Below are 14,791 nucleotides of genomic sequence, written 5' to 3' on the forward strand. Positions count from 1 at the left end.
ATATGTATTTTCATTAAAAAACAAAAAAGCATCAGAACTCATTCGGTAGTGGTGGGTGAATGATGCTTCAAATCTGCTTCATAAACCAGTCGTAGTATTTTGGACTCTTGTACATGGCACTCTCTGTTCAACATCTGGCTGAAAGCACGCTAACTTGCCATTTTTCAAACCCTTTATTTAAACCAACAGTGCCATCTAGAGGACTCAAAAAGACAACAACTGTTTCATGAAGCAAATTTGAAGCTTCATTTCCCCATCACTATCATTCGGGATTGTAAATAAAATGTCAATAGTATAATAATACAAATAATAATCAAGTGGATGGTGAGTGCAATGAGTTGCCTCCTGCACTCCAGCAATTAAAAAAGGTAATAAAAATGATATGCAATTGTGAATACCTGAATTCCGCTGAGGGAAGCTACTCCCATGTAGAGAAAGACGCCGTACAACACGGGCATTGGGATGTACTGAAAAGAGGAACCACAAAGAATATTTTCCATTCATTCACATAAACAGTGACGTCTTACCACCCACAGTGTGTCATAAAGACAAAAATAAAAGCTAATACACAGTACTGCATAAGTCTTTGGCCACCATCACTTCAGTTGTTCTAACAATCCTTTTTCAGAGTCATTTAGACATAATAAAGCCATGTCCAGTAGAGGGGTTGTGCATGAGCCAAGGGAAAATAACAATTTAACATTTATTTTCATTGTGTGAGGCGGGGGAACAAAATCAAAATAGCGCCATCAGACTGTCATCCACCATGGACAAGGGAGTAGGCAGATAAATAAGGAACAGATGGTCAAACAAACACAAATACCATATTTCACTTTTATTAACAACACAGCCCATTTGGGTGAAACTGTATTTCTGCTCTGGTGTGGTCCGAGACTGATGCACAGAACCACAGCCAAAGATCCACTGTCTTAAATGAAAAGTGTTGAAATTTGTTCAGAATGGGCTCAAGCCTCCATGCGCTGTGAGCAAAACTTGATTTAGGGACCCTCTATCGCTGCCAATAGTATTAATTGATCATTCATTGTTGGATTTCCCTTTAACTGATATTACTAATACGAACAACAAATACCAAAATGATTATAGACTGATTACTTAATTGCTCTTCCGAGGCCCCGACTGGTTGCAGGGAATAGAAAGATAAAATGCATTTTCTAAAAGCACAAGCACATTTCCAGTGTTCTTACCTTTAGCACAGGAGCAAGGAAGATGGAGACCCCAGTGAGAACAAACACCAGAATGCCTGTGACTCGTTGCTCTCTGAAAATGTAAAAAATTCTGTTAAGATATATCAGCTCAAAAACTTTTCTTTCCTTCTACGAGAAACAACCACAGATTTGACTCCACAGTTACAAACGCGGACATCTAGACAAACTGCTTTTTATTGTTGCTCACCTGACTCCGAGGAACTGTGGCTGCTCTCCAGGAGCACTGGATTCGCTTTCCATCTTCAGAGAGTCGATGTGGGCAATAGAGATGACGGTGGCAGCTACATACCAGGGCAGACCCAAGAAGGAGCAAGTGGCCATCAGGACCCCCACCCAGAATAGATCCAGGTGGTAGCCGCAACCTTTCTGCCGGGACACAAGATCATAGATTGTTCTTCATTTCTTTTCATCATTCTTTATGTGGCGCCTCTTTACGAACTGAAGTTCGATTAGACTAAGGTACGCGTGAAGTCTCCATTGTGGAAAGGGTAAATTTTGGATTGGCTAAATTGTTTATGAATGGTAACAGTGATGTTAAATCAAAGATCAGAGCCTTAATATAATAGTTAAAAGCCCACATTTACCATTAAAAGTATTGCAGGTTTCTTATAGAGAGAGTTTCTAAAATCTAGGGAAATCTTTTTCACAGTTTTACAACACACAAAGTCAAAACTTTTACTTTCTGCAGCTTTTTGCTCTGTAGTAGGATTCAGCACTACCCCATTAGCCACTACAAAATCCAATTTCTTTTACACTGAGCTATATTTCTTATTTCCAATTACGGTATGTTTTATTCAGGAAGTGAAGTGTTCAATCAGAAGTAGACCGACCTACCTTCAGTTTGTTTTCCTTGCGGTTGACAATGACAGCACTGATTTGCTGGTCCATGAAGATGAGGATGGTGACAAGAAGTGCAGGGACAAAACTGCCCAAGTAAACCCACCAGGGGTTCTTCCCAAACGGCAACACCAGCCAGCCACGATCAGGCCGAGTTGGCTAGTTAGAGACAAGAAAACCATTCGTTTCCTCAATAAGTCTCAGACATGTCATTAAATACTCCATGATCCAGTAAGGCTCATATTTACGTGTTGAAATTGCTCGTCTATTCTGTACCCGCTATTATTTTTGGAGTGGTTGGCCATTTTCATGATTGATTCAAATGAACACAATCAGAGGATTCCCATGTAGCCATTCAAGATATTTGTGTATACAGTCATTTATTTTGCTGATAACATCCTCTCAATTTGTTTCAGCCATCCAACCATGGCAGAGTACTATGAAAGCTTCTGGTGCAGTCATCCTTACAAGCAAACAACAGCATGTCGTCCAAACTCCGGTCCTCGAATGCCACTATCTGATTCAACTGATCAGCTCGTCAACAAGCTCTGCAGGAGCCCGATAACAATCCCGATCATTTGAATGTATTGTGTTAGATGAGGGAAACGTGCAAGATAGTGGCCCTCGAGGCCTGGAAATAGACACTTGTTGTTATACCGTGAAGCAACACGTGATGAAGATGGCATCTTTAAATGCAAAGTAATCTCTGGGGACATGTTGTTGCATGCATGTGACTGTTTTATTCATCCTGAATACCGGCATTTTTATAGTGAACAACCTATTATTTCATTTCCCACCTGTTTGGAAAATAATTAGTAACCCTGTGGAAGATCCTAATGTCCTGAAAAGGATTAATTTGATAAATGAAGCTGATAAAGAAATGGGGGTTGGGAGTGGACGGTTGCCGGTAAAAGAAGAAATATAGGCGGTACCTTGAATTCGGTTGGTACAATTAACTTGGGGGTTTTAAGGCCCATCAGCATGTCAAGGCCAACAAATGTCATGATTGACATGAAGATAGAAAAGTCGCTGATGAGTTTCCTTAGCTGGAATGAGAGGTAAAAAAACAAAACTAAATAATATGACAATTGAAAACATTGACAAAGTCAGACGGAAAACATGAAATTCAGGTTAGTCGCTGACATAATAAACAAGCAACGACAAGCACAATTGGTGTCCAACTGGTACTGAATAAATTGTATTTATTTATCAAATGTGACGGATTGCGGGGTATCATTGGCAAGTTGCCATTCTGTTTGGGTCGCTGCATATTATGCAGAACGGGCGTTGCACTTGGTCATACTCCGTGGTGAGCGGTCAAGGCCTTCAAGGCCTTCTCTGCTGGCCTAACACAATGAAGAAATCATGATCATATTCTTCACATTGATGTCATATTATATCCCAGTGTATTTGTATTTGACATGGGTCAAGAGTCCTATGTAACAGAGCGAAGCCGGTCACTTTACAAAATAAAATATTATTCAGCCTTGAATAATGAATAAACTGCAATTACTGCAATTTTTTTTTTCCTTTCACGTGTACGGCCCGCGGATCGGTACTGGGTCTCAGCTCGGTGGTTAGGGATCTAGATGATGTTCAAGGGTTGCTTGGCTTTGCTTCCGCACATCTAAACGTGTGTCTAATAATGTGTACTTATCGTAAAGCTCTTCAAATGATTGCAGCATATGGTGAGTTGTATACCAAATACTCCATATCGCTGCTGTCCAATGTCAACAGGTGTTGACATTTTTGCAACACTGTATTTAAAAAGAAAGACAAACTTTTACTGTTATTAGACATAACTAGCATTAAAAAACAGTATTATGGGTTATAATAGTATAGAAGCAATTTTATTGTATTTATGCATGTGTTTTTTTGTGATTTTTTTGGGGGGTGAAATTTATTTTCCAAAATTATCTTTTTTTTGTTGCGTAAACTTTTGAGGCAATTGCTGAAATCTAATGATTTTTCTAAATCTCAAGTTGGAAGGGTACCTTCTACAGCCTGCTTTTTTTCCCACCGTCTGAGCTTTGGATCAATGATCATTGCAGGCCACTTCAGAATTGTTTGAATGTTTTGTCCCTTTGTTTTGTTCTGTCCTTATCCATTCTTGGATGCATTTCAGTGGATTTTTTTTATTCTTTGTTTTGAATCCTAATGCAAGACCCTTGATCTGCAGTCATTTTTCTCCAGAATGACTTGAATGTGTGCAGGACACAATGAAACCTCAAGACCAAGGGAGTCCAGACACAGTCCTGAAGAGCCCCTATCTACCCTGTTTGCGATGTCTCCCTCCTCCAACACACCTGATTCAAATGATCTGGATCGTCATCAGGCATATGTGAAGCTTACTGATAAGACGATCATTTTCATCAAGTGTGTTGGAGGAGCTTACAGGCTTGACAGGGGCTCTTGGGGATTGGACTTGGCACCCATGCTCAAGACCATTAAGGCACCCTGAAGTGAAATGTGGATAGATGAAGGCTAGAGACCTCAAAACCAAACAGTGACTAAGACCAACACATTGTTCTATTCACAAGTGTGCCTCTATATGTCTAAATCCTTTTTAACATCTGCGGACAAAGTTGAAGCATTGAAAGTTATGAAAATAATTGCCTGAAAACAAAATTTTGAATTAAAGTTGTGGGAGATAACATGAGACATTATACAGCTATTAAAGCATCGCTTGGTCACCTTAGTGGGGAAGTAGCGGCTGAACTTGAACTTCTTGAGTGTCACAGTCATGGAGTATGTTCCAAAGAAGAGGATGAAGGACATAAGTGCCAGATCTGGGACATACTTGCAGGAATTCCCCACCAAAGAGCCCCCGTACTTCAAACACTCCTTCTTACTCAGCTGGCTCCAGTCCAGAGCTGTCACATTCAACTGCAGGGTGGTTGGGCGGAAGCAGTGCAAAGATAAAGACAGGGTGAAAAAAAGGAAGGTGCTTCAATTAAAAGGCTTTTCTTTTCCCATTTCCAAATAAACAGCGAATAAACATTTGTCAGCACAAATGTGACATTGGAATCCACACAAAACGTCGGGAGTGTGAGGATTATGGGATGGATGGTGATTAAGGAAAGAAAGTAACAGGACAGCAGAACTCCAATCACAATGAAAGAGTACTTGTCAGGAAAAACACACATGACTACATAACTGAAACTTTGCTTTCAACTTGAAATTCATGGCTCTAAAATAAAGTAGTAGGTGAAAATGCAGTGAGAATAAACACTTACCCCAGAGACACTAGTGCTGTTATCTGGCATTGGAACTAAACCATTGAAGATCATTGCAGCCACTGTTTGTGAGTTAGAGAGGACAGGTTGAAGCCGGGGGTTTAATGAGACAAAGTGTAGATGAGGAGGGCAACAGAAGGGAATAGAAAAGAAATGTACGTCATAGTCAGAATGCAGCGGAATGCAACCTGCAGGGCATGCCGTCCAATAAAAAGGGGACTCACTTGTAAGAGATAGCAGCCAAATTGTTTAAGCATGCCAAAAAAAGCAAGAGACAAATCAATTTCAGAAATCAATGTTTGCATGTTTTACAGTCTATACGAGGCATGGAAGAAAAGTTCCAGGACTGATGTCACAAAAGATGCCCAAAACCACAAACTACAAATTTCGTGTTTTCTTCTTCAATGTGGGCGGGGCAGCCAGCATGTCCGCAAAGAGATGTTGCACATTTGCTTCATTCAGTGTGCAAGAAGAGATCCAAGTCGTGGCAGGACAACTCAGGACAGCTTCACTGTCTCAACTGGAGCAACCTCCCGACTCACCCGATCTGGCTCTGTGGCACATTTTCTTCTTTCTCAACCTCAAGAGAACCCGTTTTAAAGAAGTTTAGAGGGTGAAATCAAGATGGCCGTGATGCCGGGGCTATGGAGGTCCACAGAACACTCCTCCTAGGAGTGGCAGAGAATGCCAAGACCTGGACTTTGAGGGCCTGACTTTAAAGGGTAAAACTTGCACTTTGGAGTTTTTATTCGAAAATATATCCTTTTTGACACCAATCCTGGGACTTCTCTGATACACATTGTCATTGTATGCCTCACAAAGTGTCATACAAATGCGGCTTTTTCCATGGAGCTGCAAGGAAAAATGGTAAATGCTGTCAACAGGTGCTGCCTTGAATTTGGGCCTCTCTACTTCAATTGAAATGACTATTTTCTTGGCTCCCTGTCAGCCATGGGACCTTAGAATCAACTCCACATCAATTGTATGTTGAACCCCGCATGAAAGTCAAACAAGAGTTTGCACTTATCAGGTAAAATTGCATGAATAGTTGCCACTGATTATTATTATGCTAAAAAATTCAATGTTGAACAACTTCACAACCTGAACTGTCCTCTGCAATCTTGAGGCGACACTTCATGTAGCAACCTTATCATGTGAGTACTTGTCTCTGAAAGAAGGGATTAACTCACTCGGGTCTGGCGCCAAGCACTCGCACTTGTAAGCAGTGACGTAGTCTGGCTTGAAGTTGGTGTTGATGGGGTAGTATTTGAAGGAGCCCACCATCTTCTTGATTGCATCAGAGATGAAGATGAAGGAAATGAGGCTGGAGAAGCCCTCTTCAGTGAAACGTGTCATGTACTTGATAATGTAACTGGCGTCAGTTGCCACAAGGATGAAACACTGCAAGCACGAGTGGATGCCTATCCACAGGCGGAGCTCCATATAATCAATGTTGTTATTCCTTTAAGAAGGAGAAATCAGAGAAGTGTGGTGAGTGAATGGATGAAATGAGTCAACTTTCAACATAACAAGTGCTCAAGCTCCGAGAGCCCGTCAAGGACAATTCCACCTCATGACCACCTAAGAAAAACTGTCCCAAACAGAAAAACATTTTAAGAAAGGGGACTGGGCCAACATTTCTTGCCGTGAATAACAATGAGCTGAATGAATCTCAGGTGTTTTTGTTCCACAGTTTTGAATGCGACATTTTGGATCACCACATTAACTATTGTACTCGCTTGTACTTGGTTTGTTATTCTGGTTGTATTTATGTTTGCGGGTGGCTCTGCTCCTTTCCATCCATATCAATATTCTTTAAGGCCAACCTTACTCACTCCAAATTTCATTCATTATCCACGTAATTTATTTTTTATGCCGCTTGTCCTCATTAGGCTCCCAGGTTAGCTGGAGCCTGCAACATCTAACTCTGGGTGAGAGACTGTACAACATGATTTGGTCTCAAGGCAATCATAGCCCACATATATTTGTAATATTAACAATACTAATTTGGACACTATGTGGAGATGTAATGAATTATTTCCCATTATTTCCCATATTTCACAACAACAGTCTCCACAGACTTATTAAGAACTTGGCCCTGCTGATAAACAGATTGGTCGTTTAACTTGCTCTTTACCTTGGTTCACACCTGCTGTTAGATAGCCTAATGCCAAATAACGCTAACTGGAACATCTTTATAAGAAGATGGATTATAATGACACTGTCCTATAGTGTAATATAATAAACTCTCATGACCAATCTCCTCCACACATGTGGACTGGATGTAAAAAGTCCAAAGAACTCTTTTCAAATGCCAGGTTTGTGTGATCTAAAAATTATGGGTGGACTTTTATTTCTTTTCGCATTTTTGTAGACGGGTGCAGGAAGAAAGCGGCTTTTGTGGTGTTGTGGGGGTGAACACTGCTGACTTGATTCTCGGCTAGTCAAAGCGGCCCTATCGCAGTTTACATGGGGTGTGCAAGGGTACATGGGTAAATGAAGCTTCAAATCTGCTTCATGAAGCAGTTGTAGTATTTTTGAACTGCTGTAGCTGGCATTCTCTGTTCAACATTGGGCTGAAAGCACACTCACTTGCCCTTTTTTCAAACCCTTTATTAAACCAACAGTGCTATCTAGAGGACTCAAAAATACAACAAGTGTTTCGTGAAGCAAATTTGAAGCTTCATTTTACCACTATAGGTGCAAAGTACATTTGTAAGGAACTGCAAGCGGATCTACACTTGCAGATTATGGAAAATTGGCTACTGCAAAATCTTCCACACCTGACGAGCTTACATGATAATTTAGATTTGCTCCCCTGGCACAATAAAAGAAGATGTGCCCGTTTTTGCACGAAGCACACATCCATCTGTCTACGAAAATAGGGCCCATGGTGTTCTTCTAGTATTGACCAGGGTTTAGGCAGACCAATGAAACCAAAGTTTCAACAACTGGAGATGGGGCTTGATACATAGTGCAAGGAATTGTTAACAGGTCAGAATAGCAGTCTGTGTTAGAAGTGTCAGACTGGGGAGGTTTATTTAAGTTAGCTCAGAAAACTTGGGTTTGCTGGAGCTGTTGAGCTGCGTGCCATCCGCATTGCAATAAAAAGGGGTGGTGTGTTTGTGGAAGATATATCCGATGGGAATGCGCTATTTGCTGAAGAGAAGGCCCACATAGTAGAATTTGGACCACTGCAAAACAATAAAAGAATTTCATGGGCGTATTGGCACATCACTAAACACAAGCTGTCACCCTACAATGATTTGATCTATTTTTGTTAGTGTTCCTTTTCCCTAGTTCAACATCTTCGGGTGTCACATTGGCTAATGGACTATTCAATTCTAATTCTAAAAAAATGGTTTACTAAATGAAGTGATACAGTTTCAGTTATGATGCAGCAATTCTGAAAGGTGAGGCGATCCAATATTACAAGCGCTATATTTCACAACAGGTGGCAAGTCATTGTTAGTAAAATTGGATGTCTTTGTTGAGGGAGATGAAAGATCATCCAGTGGTTTACTCATTTACAGGGTTTACAGGGTTTCTAGAGCCCACTTGAAGTTTTTGAACCTACATACACAGAATTAAGTTTAATAATAATCTGTGGTCTTATCCACACATGTTTATTTTCAAATTCCTCTCTAAAGTGTGTTTAGAAAAGTGGTTGTGTACAATACTCTCCATTTATAACTCCCCCCCCCAGTCAGTTCTAGTGCGGTGAGGAGGCTCACTTGCTGAATTCAAACAGGAGCTTTTCAAAGATGAGGATGGGTCCAGTGGAGCTGAGAATGATGAGAGGCTGACCCCCAAGCAGACAAAACACGGAGCCGGCTAGAGCTGTACCGAGAAAACTTTCCATCACACCCTGTTGAGGACAAGAGGGACGGACAATGTGTGAGCGCTTATTTGAGTTAAAATGCAGTCGAGTGAACAGGAAATGCAAAAAGAAGACCAAACGAGACTCCCAAAGGTGGCAATAACAAGGCATCCACATAAAAGATTGATCGGGTCACAATAGCGATGCAATAATTGGTATGTGGCACTTATGCATGTGGTATTGCAAATACAGTTAAGGCCAAAATTATATTTTGAGTTGAAGTGAGTTTCTTTTTAGTGACTGTATGTTTGGAAGTTTTTCTTGACTTTTAGAATGACTCAATCCATTGTGTTTTCTCAACATTGTCTGATTTGATGAGGGATAACCATTCCAAACATTAATAAATCTTTTACACGCACATCCCTGAACATAACATATTAAAAGCTTTTGTGACTTCTGTGTATCATTTTAAATCAAATGATTATCAAATACAAAAAAATTACCAAGGGTCTCAATATATTTGGATCTATTCTAAAACAAGCAATGAGACATCCATGCACCTATCCATTATCTGTACCGCTTCTCCTCACTAGGGCGGCAGCGGGGGGTGCTGGAGCCTATCCCAGCTATCTTTGGGCAGTAGCAATGAGATAGAATTGTACAAATATGAACCAATTCATGAATGCACATGCACAGTATATCTTTAAGGACATGAAAATAAGAAGACATGGGCGGCATTTTACCTGGTAGTTTTCTGTGGCATCTCCCAGCAGACCTCCAAAGGTGATGGCATTCGTGATGCAGCCCAAGTAGATGAAGAGCACAGCAGAGATGGACTGAATGTGGAAACCCTCGTAGAAATCACTGGGTAGCCAAGGCAATTTGCGCTTTATGTCCAGGTACAATCCACCACAGAAGCTATTACATAGACGAAACACAGTTAGTGAAGCAGATGGTGAATTGTGCTGTAACTTAGTGCAATCCATCATTTTCTTCCTCTTTAAATCTATGTACAAAGTGAGAACAGCAGGCAAAGCTGCAAGAGTTGTATATGTACTCAAATTTTTACATCATACATTTTTATTTATCAACCTCATGTAAAGCCACCACTGGCAAATTAAAAAACATCCTATTTTTAGAAATAGGCCAATAACAAAGGAGTTGGTTGTTTCATTTTACACCCGATGGGTGGGCAGGCAGAGTCTCAGCTAATTTGTATAAAACAATAAAAAGTATATTTTCCATAAAATATAAGAGGCAATTTTATGACACAAATCAGTGGTGCAGAATGCGGATTAAAAACAAACATGACCACTATTTGTTGTGTCCGTCTGGCTCATTTCCTCGAAATGATTTAACTTGCATGGGCAGCGTGTGAGCAGTCCCACTGGCATGGTCAGCAGAGTCATTGCCTGAGGCCTCAGCGTAAGGTTTTATTAACAAATAAGCCTGCAACAGATGCATTCGAATCCATAAAATAAATCTGTCATTATTCTTTCTTTCTTTCATTTTGAAGACCGAACTAAGTAGTTGATTTAAAACGAGCAACATGTACTTAACTGAAATAAGGATAGTGGAGATTGACATTTTGGGTTGTTTCAAACTGATTATGTCAAAGGTAATTATAATGATTGTTGTTTATATTAATTTTCTAATTGCAAGGATTAATAGATACTGATCAAAGTCAGATTGGCCACAACTAAAGTTCACGAACTAGATTTAACCCATTATTACTGTACTGTCAGTAGGCTACATTTCTCCATCACTACAAGCTACAACCACAACAATTTGGTTATTATTGCATCAATAACTCTCTGACCATTGAAATAAAGCAATATTTGTAAAAAGAGTATTTCTATTGGATTAGGCTAATCATTTTTTCTGATGTATTTTAGAATAAAACCTTTGGGTATTTCAAAACAATATTTAGTTTAGTTGCCCCAGGCAAATCTCAAATAATATTGTCTGGTCTCAAACTGTGAGGCAAAGCTGTGTTGGTCTGCCAGAAAATTAAAAAAAATTAAAAAAACGTCTTTGTATGCTGAGGGGCTTGCTTTTTTGTGTATGTGTGTGTGTATTGTTTGGCAATAGTGCAGAAATAAATATGACACCTTGCGCTACGTAAAAATGAAAAAGATTACGGTAGTTAACAGTCACATTTTTGTCCCCAAAAAATAATCATTTGGGAATGCACCGTCCAGTGAAGGCCAGTTCTTCTCCCAGTTCGTGTTGTGCTGGCATTTCCTCATCCTCAGCAAGGCCTCCTCCTCCGCCGGCTGTGCCATTCATTTGACCCAGTTCATTTAAGGAGAACACTGACTTCCTGAAGATGAGAGTCAAAATGAGATCAAATACAATGTGCTTGCTGAATAAACACTCAGCAGATGCTGCAACTCCCACCTTTTGTCTGCCGAGGGAACTTTCTTGGGTGGCTCGATACGGATTTTTGGATCCCATTCTCCTGGCGGAAGCACAATCACCTCATCCAAAAACTCATCTATGCCTGCAATGAGGTCCTCGCGGTCTCGGGCTTTGTAAGCCACATCGCTGAAGAGCTACGATAGGACAGAGGGAGATTTTTGCAATTCAATTGGTACCTGCTAGACTGATTGGTATATACGCTGCAAAAATTCCAGTGGAAATTTTAAGAAAAAAATTTTTAAACTAAGTAATCTTGTCATTTTTCAAGATGTAATATTTTTAATTATTTTCATAATCTGTGAGGTGAACCAGTTGTTCACCAAGCCACAAGAGGGAAAACTAGCTTTGGAAAAAATATAACAAAAAGACAAATTCTTCTAATATAAGATAAAAAAATAAATAAATTAGACATATCGTCCAGCATTTTCATTGTGCCAAAGTAAAGTCTTCTGTAACAGTCCAGGTATGCAAGAACCAAATCCTGACTGAGGGTGTTTCAAAATGGATCAACTGATGATCTTCATCATTGGAGTACATTGAAATGCAACGAAAACTGAGTGTACAGACATTGGAAAGTGAAATAAATGATTTGTTGAACTTATTAAACGCGGGTCAAATCTAAATAAAGAGCTAAACTGCTTTTTTGTCTCATTGTTTTTGTACTTGCATTTTTCATGTACATATCTAATTCCTAGATTATGCAAAATCTTAAAATAAAAAAAAACGACTCATGAAACCCCCTCATCAGGTCCTTTGATTGTTGGTCAGTCATCTAGAAATGTTGAAAGTGTTTGTTTTAAGCTTCACAGTACTTAAAACTAGCTGTTAACACAATGGCAAGACTGTCATTTCAAATGAGATGATGAATTAACACGTATCTTTAAACAAGCACAATTATCTTGTCTGACAATTTTATTTTAAACAAAAATAATCTATCAAACAAAAATAAACATTTTGGTTACATTTAAGATTTTACTTTTTGCAGTGTACCACACTCTGTCATATCTTTTAAGAGCGGTTTGACTCATTTTCCTCCTCAGCTGTCCTTTGGAGACTTGCTAAACATAAATTCTACGAGCCATATTGACATTTCAAACCCATCTAGATTTCATTCAGGAACGCCTGCCAGTCAGCAGCTAACGATGCGCCTGAGGCTGCGAGTCAAGTGCGGGAGAACATCATTCAGTAAAGGAAATGATGGTGGGGCCTGTAATGGACAACAAAATTAGTCCATTTTCATAGTCCATTCTATCTTTGTGAATGGTAGCTGGCCACAGTACAGGTTTCTGCCCAATGGGATTAATAACCAAAACACAGAACAAACATAACTCTCACAGAGTGGCCTTTAACATGATAAATCATCAGACATATTTTCCCCAGAGCAGTGGCACGTTCATTGATTTTTTTTCCCCCCCACCAGCACAACCAACTTAACTTGATCTCGGTGTAGGCTCCTTTTTTTCCTCCAAGGCTTCAATTTGAGACCAGCGGATGGGTTTTACAAGCCAGCCACACTGAGAGATGGTTTAATAATATAGTGAGCAATTTTTTAACATGGATGTTTCATAGCTAAGTATTTGCACTACCTGGTTAATAAAAGACTAAATAATAACAATAAAAAAAGATCTAAATTAACTTTATTATCCAAATATAATTTCATATTTTTTTAATGTTTACCCACCAGTATAGCAGGGCTCAGAAGTATCTGAAATTATATTTTTAATGCTAAAATATGATAAGAATTGTCCTTTAATTTTTTAAAATTTACTAATTTGGTAAAGCAGTTTATTATTTCTTGTGTAACATGTCAAATGGTTGCATTCCTGTGCCATCTAAATCACTCTAAAACGTTTAAATCGTCCATCCAGCCATTATCTGTACCGCTTCTCCTCACTAGGGTTGCTGGAGCCTATCCCAGCTATCATCGAGCAGTATGCGGGGTACACCCGGAATTGGTTGCCAGCCAATCACATGGCACACATAGACGAACTACCATCCGCGCTCACACTCATACCTAAGGACAATTTAGAGTGTCCAATCAAACTGCTATGCATGTTTTTGGAATGTGGGAGGAAACCGGAGTACCCGGAGAAAACCCACACAGGTACGGGGAGAACATGCAAACTCCACACAGGAAGGACGGAGTCGGAATCGAACCCACGACCTCTTCAGTGCGAGGCCATCGTGCTAACCAGTCGCCCACCATGCCGCCCAACTTGAAATAGTTTCATTTAAATCGGTCCCCCTAATGTATGTAATCACCAAAAGTTGATGGAACTTCACATTTCAGACTGCAGCAATGTTAACGTTTTGTAGTAAGTATGCTAAATGCAGCACTTTGTAATTACTAGTAATTAATTTTAAACGCTCAGATATCATTGTGTAATGAAGAATTCACTTCAATATGAATGATTGGTCATGCAAGGTGAATATGCATAAAAGTTGGCTAATATAAAGACACAGCTAATTAACCTTTGTATTTGTGACCAGCATTAATAAAGAAATGTTTTACATTGGGAAATTAAAATGTATTTCATGAAATGCTGACTGTGGATGGTATAATAAACGTTATTTTAACCCAGTGGTTTGGCTTTTCTTAGTGCTGTTTTACAATGTGTAGACTACATTCATCGGTTCATTCTACAATTTTTTTATTTGTGAATAGTAAAATAGTTTAACAAATGTTGCAAATCAAACACTGTCTGTCAGGGTCGCCTTTTGGCGAGGAGGAAGGTGGACCCAAAAGGCGAGGAGGCAGGGAATGGATGTCGTTCAGGGGGTTTATGAAAGGGGTTCAATAGTGATGGGTCCAACGACACCGAGGCGTCGATGCGCGCGCCGAGCTTCCAGGGCAAACCCCGTGTCGGTGCGCGTACTGCTTTGAGAAAGTCACGTGACCACTACCAGAATCGTGTCGACACAGCGGTCGCGCGCCAAACTGTTCATAAGGAAGCGCATCTGTCAACAGGATGGACGCTCAAAACAAGCATCGAGTTATTGGCGCGTTACTTTGCGTTAAAGATCCGCAAGATGGAAGACGTCACGGTTGATGCGCACTCAGAGGTGCAGCGCTATATGTCAGCAGGACACGTTGCACGTACGGAAGACCCGCTCTTATACTGGAAGTCCATGGAGGCAACGTTCCCTCACCTATTTATATTAGCCACACAGGCGTTGTGCACACCGGCCTCTTCAGTGCCTTGTGCCTTGTGAGAGGATCTTCTCAAAGGCGGGGGAAATTGCCTCAAAAA

General features: G+C 40.1%; 1 protein-coding gene across 1 annotated transcript in view; it reads right to left on the reverse strand.

The window, feature by feature from the left end:
* slc4a5a (solute carrier family 4 member 5a) overlaps positions 1–14,791 on the reverse strand; it is a 50,710-nt gene that overhangs the window by 5,933 nt on the left and 29,986 nt on the right. Inside the window, exons 11-22 of the mRNA XM_088301787.1 lie at positions 11,520–11,674; positions 11,314–11,442; positions 9,863–10,037; positions 9,034–9,167; positions 6,490–6,761; positions 5,300–5,334; positions 4,758–4,949; positions 2,996–3,109; positions 2,061–2,222; positions 1,414–1,592; positions 1,206–1,278; positions 399–467 (exon numbers count right to left, since the gene is read on the reverse strand). Of these exons, the coding sequence (XP_088157913.1) occupies positions 399–467; positions 1,206–1,278; positions 1,414–1,592; positions 2,061–2,222; positions 2,996–3,109; positions 4,758–4,949; positions 5,300–5,334; positions 6,490–6,761; positions 9,034–9,167; positions 9,863–10,037; positions 11,314–11,442; positions 11,520–11,674 (1,689 nt within the window). The remainder of the gene's footprint in view (positions 1–398; positions 468–1,205; positions 1,279–1,413; positions 1,593–2,060; positions 2,223–2,995; positions 3,110–4,757; positions 4,950–5,299; positions 5,335–6,489; positions 6,762–9,033; positions 9,168–9,862; positions 10,038–11,313; positions 11,443–11,519; positions 11,675–14,791) is intronic.

Source organism: Idiotropiscis lumnitzeri, chromosome 1, assembly GCF_059441095.1.
Source record: "Idiotropiscis lumnitzeri isolate Australia: NSW breed Sydney's pygmy pipehorse chromosome 1, RoL_Ilum_1.0, whole genome shotgun sequence".
Lineage (NCBI taxonomy): Eukaryota > Metazoa > Chordata > Actinopteri > Syngnathiformes > Syngnathidae > Idiotropiscis > Idiotropiscis lumnitzeri.